Consider the following 10,344-nt stretch of genomic DNA (forward strand, 5'->3'; position numbering starts at 1 on the left):
TGGAATTTGAGAAGAGAAGGGGATGAGTTGATCTAATCCTCTCCCTGCCTTGAAAAGGGATGACTTAAATGCCTCTCTGTGTGCCTTTCTCCCTGCTCTCAAAACTCTTTGGACATTATGCAGTGGATACACAGTTATTCAAAATAGTCCTGTACTGCTTTTCCCACTAAACACCTCTCTGTAATCCCAAAGATAGGCCTATAAGCTATCTAAAATTCTTGGTCAAGTATAATACTTTCAGTGCTTTCTTAAGTAGAAACAAATGGAAAATGGCTTAATTTCCACACAGGTTTATATTAATGGCGGGCTGATAAATGAATATTGAGTATTAAGCTGTTAGATAACAGGTGTGGATTTGTCACCAATTGGCAACTCAGGTTTAGACTCAAATGTATACCTTGCTTTTCTCTTTTCATGCTAGTTCCCCATTTCCCTTTTAGTACTTCCCTCAGCTAACTCACTGTGGGAAGAAGGGTGGTGGGGGAAGGATAAGGAGGGGATTTTACATTTTGCTGTTTAAGGATATAAAAATTTTAGGTTGTCTCTAGTGTTGATCCTTCCCCCTAGCTCACACCCCACCACTGCTAACCATTATGGTAATTCATTGCAAATTATTTGTGCATAGCTAAGTAATAAGGTGGGATATATTGGTCCATTAAGTGTTCTTGACCATAATACAAGTAGCAGAGATAAGTGTTTCCATCTTAATCAGACTTTTGAGGCTACTTGGGCCCAGAAAACCTATTAAGCAAATAGACTATATTTCATCAATTCAGAGATGCCATGGAATTTAATAAGCCCTATTATTTTATGTACTACTAAAAAAGAAAAGTGATGCCAATTAGACTGTGACACACCATCAATTATGAATTCCAAATCTTTGAAGTTCCTTTGGGTATTTGTATAGCATTTCAGATGAGATCTGAGGATCTTAAACTGGCGAGAATGTTCTGAGGCCCTCTGGAGAACATCCCAGTTTAACAAATGGTTGTGTCCCTGCCTCTCAGTATAGGCAGTTGAGTTATGACTTCTAAACTTGAAGTGCTTGGCCTTCGTTCTGAAAGTAATCCAGTCAGCATGTGTCAAGTCATTGATCCTGTCAAAGCCAGGCAATTATCCACATTAAATACTCTTGACTAGTTCCAGGTAGCTACCTTTGAATTAAGAAAGGCATTTGAAATTCATTGAGCTCTGGTATCTCCTAATTTGAACATGGAGAAGTAGGAAAAAAATTACTTGGCATTCAAGGACAAGAACATTCATTTTTCAGAGAATGTGATTTAGGCATACAATTAGCTACCTGTGATCCTGAGAGCAGTGAGAGAGCATGAGTAAATGTAGTAGTTTTCAAATTTCATTTTAATTTTAGCTTCCTTTTTGACAAATTTTATAACATTTCTTAATTAGTAGGAAAGAATGACAGAATTATCTTTTCTTCATTCTTTAGCCTCTTGCTCAATAAAAGAGTAAGTTATACAAAGAAAAATGACCTAAAAAGAAGGCAGTGGGGAAAAGCAAACAATGTAAATTCTACCCAGACTAAATAGAAAGCTAAAATGATTTAACTTTTTTTAAAAGATTAGCTACATCAAATTTTGGCTTGAAATGGCAATTATGTCACTATCGTTTTAAAACTTCTCAAGACTTATTTACACGTAGCCACAGACTTTGTTCAAGTTCTAAGCTAGACCACTGGTGTGGAATGTCTGGATTCTTACTAGCTTAGTGTGAGATGATGAGAATTTGGCCTACTTTCCCTTTTTCTCAGCATCATGTTCTCCACTGAGTGAGTATTAATTGACTGCACTTGTCTTTGTAGGATGAGTGGCAGTGTACTGAGTGCAAGAAATTTAACTCTCCAAGCAAGAGGTACTGTTTTCGTTGCTGGGCCTTGAGGAAGGATTGGTATTCAGATTGTTCTAAGTTAACCCATTCTCTCTCCACGTCTGATATCACTGCCATACCTGAAAAGCAAGAAAATGAAGGAATTGATGTTCCTGACTGCAGAAGAACCATATCAGCTCCAGTTGTTAGACCTAAAGATATATGTGTAAAGGAAGAAAACTCCAAACTTTTTGGTCCCTGCAACTCAGTGGAATTCTTGGATTTGGCTCATAGTTCTGAAAGCCAAGAGACCATATCAAGCATGGGAGAACAATCAGATAACCTTTTTGAACAGAGAACAGATACAGAAACCATGGAGGATTGCCAGAATCTCTTGAAGCCATGTAGTCTATGTGAGAAAAGACCACGAGATGGGAACATAATTCATGGGAGGACAGGCCATCTTGTCACTTGTTTTCATTGTGCCAGAAGATTAAAGAAGGCTGGGGCTTCATGTCCTATTTGCAAGAAGGAGATTCAGTTGGTTATTAAGGTTTTTATAGCATAGCTGAATCAATAATTGCAGACAAATATTACAGGGCCTGGTCATATATCAAAATGTCAGTATTGAGCATCTCTACTCAGTGTGACCCATTTCATACTTTCATTTATTCATGGAAACATTTATGCTCTAGGACATATTTTTGCTTCTAAACTTATATGGAATTTGATAATAAGATCTTTCGAGCTAGATTATCAATTTGGAGACTCCATTAACATTAAAAGAGAAGTTAATCACTTCATTCTGTCTTCAAAGATGAGGATCTGGCACTTCCCTGGTGGTCCAGTGGTTAAAGACTCCACGCTCCCAATGCAGGGGGCCTGGTTTGATCCCTGGTGGGAGAACTAGATCCTGCATGCCACAGCAAAGATTCCCACCTGGTGCAGCCAAATAAAGAAGTAAATATTAAAAAAAAAAAAAATGATATCAAAAAAAGAAAGTAATTTAAAAAAAAAAAGAAGATGAGGATCTGGGAGGGAGCAACTACCAGTACAAATAGAAATACATTCATTCTTTGATTTATCAAATTACTTGAAGATTAATCATTTCTTTAGTTAATTTTATTCCTTACTCTTCTTTTCTGTTAGGGAATGTTCTTAGGCCTCAAAATCCAAGATGGCTATTAGAAAAACATTAAAGCTAACAACGAAAAAACATAAGTAATTTATGTATAAAGTAGATCACTTTATGTTGCATTGTTCAGAGGAACCAATATTTTTGTAAAGTGCCTAGAACAGTGGTAGCAAACATTTTTGCTAATGTACCTCAAAAAGAATTTTGAAAAAGTATTTATGACTTTTTGCATACTTTAAAAATTGAGGTATAATTAGCAAAGTGTTCCCTTCTAATAGAACATTTCTGTCACCTCAGAATGTTCTCTTGTGCCGCTTTCTAGGCAGTTCCTCCACCATTTCATGGCTCTCACATTCTATTAGTTTTCCTTTTGCACATGTTTAATTTGACTTCTAAATTTTTAAAATAAATTTAAGTACTTACAGAGGATGTATCATCCAGTATATTGTAGATGTCCTTTAAAGATATTTTTGCCCAAACCTTGGAGCTGTAGATTTAGCTGATTGAATTTATAGAAAAAGTTGGGTCATATAAACTGGCAAAGCTTATTCTCATTATAAAACTAATCCGCCAAATCAGATTTCATTTTCAGTCAAAGTGTTTGACTTTGTTTTTAGTTCAGTTAAATGTATTACATACATCTATGGCACAGCCTCTTCTCAATGACAGTTCTAGAAGAGATAAGGCACACAGTCTTTAACCAAAGCTCTCTTTGCTTCACTCTTTCCTCCTGTCTCTTGGGAGTCTGCTAGGGGTTTTTTGTCCTTTTGTTTGGTGCCTCTGAGGTTTTCTACATTCTGAGGCACTGCCCCATGGTAAGATTTTAGGTGGGTGAGAGGCAGCCTTTCTTCTGAAAACAGTATAGCAGTTGTGAAAAGGAAAGTAATCAAAGAGAAATGATAGCTCTGAAGAGGCCTTGTCTGATCACGTAAATCTTGGGATAATACATATGGCAATTGAAGATCTTTAAGTTGTTTTCTTTACAGATATTCTTGTCTGCTTTCCTTGTGGAAAAAATCTTGGTGTATGCCTGGGTACCGGTATGAATGTAGCCATTTTGCAAACCAAGGCCCTAGAATTATCAATTTTAAGGATCATAAGAATCACCTGTGTTGCTTGTTACACGCCCATCTCAACTCCCGGCCCCAAACACACACACGTGCATACACTCACAGGAGTGCGCGCACACACAGACTCTTTGATCCCTGAGGTCTGGGCCAGGGATTTCTATTTGAACAAGTGTTTCTGGAAGCTGACGCAAGTTGTTCACAAACCACACTTTTGGAAGCCCTGCCATGCCCTAGACGGAAGGGTGTTTTCAGGTACAAGAAGTAGAACAAGATCCCTTTGTTTAGCATTGTATTTAATTTCTAGAGAAGTTTTGTTAAACTCATAGAACTTTAAAATTAGAATGCACTCATCTACTCAACCCCCTTTTATTTTGCACATGAGGCTGAAAGGATAAATGACTGCTGAAAGTCACAGCTAGTGATAGAGCTATTACTAGAATCTAAGTCTCTTGCAGTAAACCTTTAAACCATACTTGCTTGCTTCTCATTATTTGTTAAATGATGGTGCTTATTGAATTTGGAACAACTAATAACCTTAAAATATTATTGGAGAATATGAGTTGCAGCCAAAATAGGACCTCAGAGAGAACAGAGACTTTTAACCCTTTCTCCCCAAAGAGAAAAGGCACAGTAAATGTCAAGCTCTCTTGTATAATCAGACAAGTTACTCCTCCCATTGGGAAGACAAGTAAAGATGGCAGAGGAACCTGAACTCTTTTCTCCAGTATTTTTTCTTCTCGGGGAATGAAACTCAGGTCTCTGGCTCTCTCCGGGCATTAGAGACAAGGGTTTTTTCCCCCAATAAGTAGAACCTGTTCTTCAAGTTCAGTGTTTTGTTAGACTGTTCAGTGTGTTGTTAGACTATGGTAAATGCTCTAAATATTTAGAAAGTTAAATAATTTTCTACCCTAATTCCCCCCCCCACCATTACTCTCTTCATAATAGTTTGATAGCCCTCGATTTTGTTTTATTTTTGCCAGTTAATTGCTTTTGCAAGTGATAACTCAAAGAAGGAGCAGGGAGCGCTGGGATCTGCACTTGTACCCTCTGATTCCTTATAAAGTTGCAGTTTTTTAGAAAACTTAAATAAGAAAAAATTTTAAATTTTTATTTGTGTGTAGATGTTTGATGCTAATTTGGTGCATCCTTGCCTAGCACAGAATCCTCTTATGTTACTCTACTTACTTTCTTTTCCCCTTGGGTCACCTTAGTTTTTACTGTCCCCATTAGCAGTAAGTACTTAGAAAATCTTAAGCTGCACATTTGAGCTGAAAGTATTACAATAAATGTACACTTGGGTTTACTCTACTTCTATCAAGAGCCTTTTGAATGACTGAAATATTAAGGAGAAAGAAGTGTATCTGTAGAAAGAGGTAGGTAGTGTTTCTTGGTAGCTTATCTCAAATCTAAGATGCTGCATCTGCAGATTGTTTTCCATCATCCAGGATCTTTATTAAATGTCATCTGGGAGCATAGCACAGCGAGTAGAACTCCTTGTTTCTTGGGGTAGGATGGGTCAGGGATCCTAAAAAGGGCCAAATAGAACTATCAGAGCAATTCTTCACCCACAAGAATCTTTAAGCCATCTTCTTGATCTGTTTTTGATTTTGTTCTTTTTTTCAATGTCACTGCGGTACAGATAAGCAAGACATGGTTTGTATTTGAAGACTTCATAGTTTACTGCTATGTGATGATGAAACTCTTGACTTCCAAACACAGTCATTTATTTTGTAGTTAGGGTGACTATGTACTCTGGTTTTCTGGAGACAGTGCCAGTTTACCCCTATTTTTCAGCATCCTATCCAGTTCATCTTTGTTGCTCCCCTTCCACTCTCAGATGTCTTCTTTTGGACATTAAATTATTATGGTCTTCCTAGTTATAGGTAAGCCATGCTTGGCTTGAAATCTTAATTGTGAGGAAAGGATCTGTTAAAGTAGGTGTCAGTGGAGTTTATTGTTTCCGCTGCATCATGCCATAGACTTGTGATTAATGAAATCATCCCACATTAGCATTAAATTTCTTATTTTAGTTATATAAATTAATATTTATGACCATGTTATCCCAGACAAAATGTTCAGAGCAGAAATGACAAATCCTTAGAAAAGCAGTGAATTTCTAGATTATAGCTAAAAATGTCTTCCGTCTCTTACTGTTAGCTCATTTTACTTGCACCGTAATTATAATGTTTGGTATGCTTTTGTATTTAATACTTAAATCAGACTTTATAAAAATCGTAGATCCAGGCTTTAAACTGATAAGCATTTCTTCGCAGTCCATCTATGGAATATCATAGGTTCCCAGTCCTAGGCTTGAACGGTGGTCAGTGTCCAGCCAGGCCAGCTTCCAAACTGCCATGAAGTTGTATAATATAAGATTGAATCACTGCCAAGCATTTGAAATACTCAGTTGTGTTTTAATAATAATTTATGTATATTTAGATGTATGTAATGCTTTGTGGGACATTATTTTCTTTGTAAGAATTTATTTTTAAAGGTCAGGATCATTTGTGAACTTTTTTAATGTCAGTTCGATGCAATGTTGGCTCCTTTGACAGTCACTGAGAAATTAGTAAATGTTAAGATCTCGCGTTCTACAAAGCTATTGTAGTGTTACCTCTTGGTTTTCTTTAGAAAGGAGGAAACCTGTTAACCAGCTATTTGATTTTTTTCCTACAGAGAGTTATATGAACTTCTGAAAGTATATGATTTTAGATACTGTGAATCTGTTGTTTTCCATTTAGCCAGATACCTGCTTAAATTATTCAGGCCCATGTCCTAAAGAATTCATTTTGACAGATCTCCCATTCATGGGTTTACATGTGTGCACACACACTATCAAGACTGTTAAAGCTTTTGCTAAAAATGTCTGTGGACTGGCTGTGTTTACAATCTGTACTTCAAAGATGAACCTGCAAGCTCTCCCCTGTGCCAAAAGTAACATGTACAGTGTTTACAAATGTCTGAAATTTTGCACTGCCATACGCTATGCCGAGATTACTTTGCTGGAATTTCCCAGTTCTGTGGTTAGCTGAGGAGGAATATAGAGGACCCTGAAGCTAAACTGGAAATGAGGATTATCTGAGGTAGTGGTTCAAGTAGCTCCCCAGACCTAATCTGAAGACAGTTTTCCAGATGGCCTTGAGATATCCTTTTTGTTGACAGAGCTTTCCTTGTTTGCCATTGCTATATTCTTTCTTTAAGAGCCACAGACCTCTTCTCTCCTATGGGAGAATGTCCTATTAGCATTTTGAGATCTTTTAACGCAATGAACGTGCAATCCCAAATAATTCTACTATTGGTGAATGTGGCATTGTTAAAGAACATATAATAAACCTACACTTGGGTTTACTGTACTTCTTTCAAGAGCCTTTTGAATGACTGAAATGTTACAGAGAAAGAAGTGTATCTGCAGAAAGAGGTAGTTAGTATATCTTGGTAGCTTATCTGAAATCCAAGATGCTGCTTCTTCAGATTGTTTTCCTTCTTTCAGGATCTTTATTAAATGTCTTCTGGGAACATGGCACAGCAAGTAGAACTCCTCATTTCTTGGGGCAGGATGGGTCAAGGATCCTAAAAAGGGCCAAATAGTGCTGTCAGAGCAACTCCTTTCTCGAGTAGTTGCTGTAATTTGGCAAATTGACATTGTTATAACAGTTTATTAGAGCATCTAATTTCTTATCCTAAGGCATTTTTGTTTTTTTTTAAACAGTAAGTACTTTGATGTCAGACATTTTCCCCTTCCTTCCTTCCATCCTGTTGCTCTTTTTTCTTGGAGTTCAAAGTTATTATCTACTTCTGGATATTGCTTTTATACCAAAGGCCTTCTGTATTGCCCCTTGGGTGGTTGTAACTACAGTATCTTTAGATAAGGTTCCTCTTTTCCAGCCAGTCCTGGGGATTGTTTCTTTTGCAGAGTTAGGTGGTAGATTCTAGCAATAAGAAGGAAAGATGTGACATCAGAACGACCATCTAGTACAAAACAACGGTAGTTGAGGATTTGTGTGTATGATGGGGCAACAGGGGATTTAGTTCCCCTATTGTCTCAGCATTTAGAAATTGAGGTCAGCCTGTCCTCTTCCTACAGGAAGATTATTATTAATTTTTAACTCTATTTTATTTTGGAATATAGGTGATTAACAGTGTGTTTCAGGTGTACAGCAAAGTGATTCAGCTATACATGTATCTGTTCTTTTTCAAAGTCTTTTCCCATTTAGGTTGTTAAATAATATTGAGCAGAGTTCCCTGTGCTATACAATAGGTCTCTGTTGGTTATCCATTTTATTTATTTATTTTTAAACTTTTTATTTTATATTGGAGTATAGCCAGTTAATAAAGTTGTGATAGTTTCAGGTGCACAGCAAGGTGACTCAGTCATACATATACATGTACCCATTCCCCTCCCATCGAGGCTGCCACATAACATTGAGCAGAGTTCCCTGTACTATACAGTAGGTCCTTGTTGGTTATCCATTTTAAATATAGCAATGTGTACATTTTGTTCCCTACAGTTTGCCTCATTTTTTCCACTTCCTTTCTCATAAAGAATCAAAATGTCTCCTTTGGTTTTTTCTTTCCCCCTTTAGAAAGTTACAGAACATGTTTTAAAGGAGGAATGAAATGTTTCTGGCTTCCTCAGCACTTGGCAAGGCAGCCTCTTGAATAGAACTCTCTCCTAGTCTATAGCTAGGCGCTGTTAAGTGCCTCTTGGATAGAGATAAGGAGTAAGATTATTCCACCATGGTGAGTCCCAGTCTTGACCTTCTTAAGCCTCAATTTTTCTCATCTGTAAAATGAGTCCACATACTGCTCTTTCTACCTCATAGTTTGTTGTGGGGATTAAGTGTGGGAGCGCAATAGAACCTCTAATTGCCTTGAATAAGATACTAGAAGTTGTTATGCTTTTGGTAGACCAAGCTCTGGGGTATATATTCAGAATACCTCATGTCCTGGAAGCTGAGCACGAACTCCCCTTTGTGCCTGTGTAGCAGAGCCTATATTGCTTCCTTTTACCCATGCCTCTAGCTCAGATATCCTTTGCTTGACATGAGCTCTTGTCTAGAAGAGTTCTGCCTCTAGGTTCTGAGAGAAGTGTGTGTGTAGATTTGGCTAGTAGCTACAACTGCCTTGCTGTGGTCTTGGTATAAAAAATTCTGTCTTACATGCACTTGAGTAGATGGCATAAAATGCAGTCGGTATACAGAAAGCATGCAATTTTCCAAATAACATATCTGATTAGGTAGTCATAATTAATAGGAGTAGGAAATGTGGTTTCATAAAATGGGAAGAAAAAGGCAATTTAAAATAACTGAATAGTGACCAGCCCACCAAATGAGAAAAGGAGATATTTTCATGAGTTCTTGCCTAATCTTTATAAGCACCACTAAGTTAATAGCTCTGTATCTTTTTGGTGTTTGCACTATGTAATGCTTTTAATATCTGTTGATTCTGTTGTGCTTTTTTTGTGTATTAAATATTTTTCATTTTGCCATTTAATGGTGTCATTATTGGGGAAATATGTAATTGTTTTTGTATGTAGCAAAATATTGTCTTCTGTCTTTATATAGTCTTTGGTCTGACAGGAATGAAGAGAATAAATAGAAGTTATTGTACTCAAAAACAACAACTTTTAATCACCCCCCACCTCCAATCAACATACACACAGTTAACTATTAGAGTAATTGCTGTATTTCGTTTTTAGGCTCCCAATCTTGAAGGAAACCTCAAAATTTTGCAGAGTACTTTTAGCATTGAGCTAAGGCAGTGAGTTGTGGAGTTTCCCCCACTAGAGCCCTTGACAATTAGAGCAGATATAGTAGCACCTGCATGTCTAGAATGATTTAAGGCAAGCCCTCTTCTTGGCCCAAGACTGCCAAACTCTTCTGAACCCATGAATATATCAACCTGTCCACCACCCTCTTTGCTACTGAAGAGATTTCAAATGGTGACAATGGATTTGCCTCTATTGAGTTTATGAAGAGGTGCCAAGTGCAGAGTTCTATTTTGTTGTGTTTTTGAATTGGGGCTAGTGTGAAAGGTACTGAGGGCTTGTCACAAAGTACGCAATGATTACTTGTATGCCTAGCATGTGCTAGGGTCTCTAGCAGTGGATCCTAAACTTTGGGAATATAGCCCTCCTTGAAAAGCTAATGAAACTTATGAAATCTCATTTAAAAAGTACAACATTTTATATTCATTTTCAGGAGCTTCATTGAAAATGGTCTGTGAACCCCAGGTTCTGTTCTTTGGAGGGATATCAAAGAAAAACGAACCTTCCCATAAAGAGTTTGGCTAGCCCACATGCTTTTCAAAAGATCA

The 10,344-nt window shown here is 37.3% G+C and overlaps 1 protein-coding gene across 5 annotated transcripts in view; it reads left to right on the forward strand.

Annotated features, from left to right (window-relative positions):
* Positions 1-9,517, forward strand: part of MDM4 (MDM4 regulator of p53) — a 42,102-nt gene extending 32,585 nt beyond the window's left edge. For all 5 annotated transcript variants that reach the window (XM_007166169.2, XM_007166170.2, XM_057540867.1 and 2 more), the window contains exon 11: positions 1,820-9,517. In XM_007166169.2, coding sequence (XP_007166231.1) covers positions 1,820-2,392 — 573 coding nt within the window. In that variant the 3' untranslated portion in view covers positions 2,393-9,517. The remainder of the gene's footprint in view (positions 1-1,819) is intronic.
* Positions 9,518-10,344: the final 827 nt, after the last annotated feature.

Source organism: Balaenoptera acutorostrata, chromosome 1, assembly GCF_949987535.1.
Source record: "Balaenoptera acutorostrata chromosome 1, mBalAcu1.1, whole genome shotgun sequence".
Classification (NCBI taxonomy): Eukaryota; Metazoa; Chordata; class Mammalia; order Artiodactyla; family Balaenopteridae; genus Balaenoptera; species Balaenoptera acutorostrata.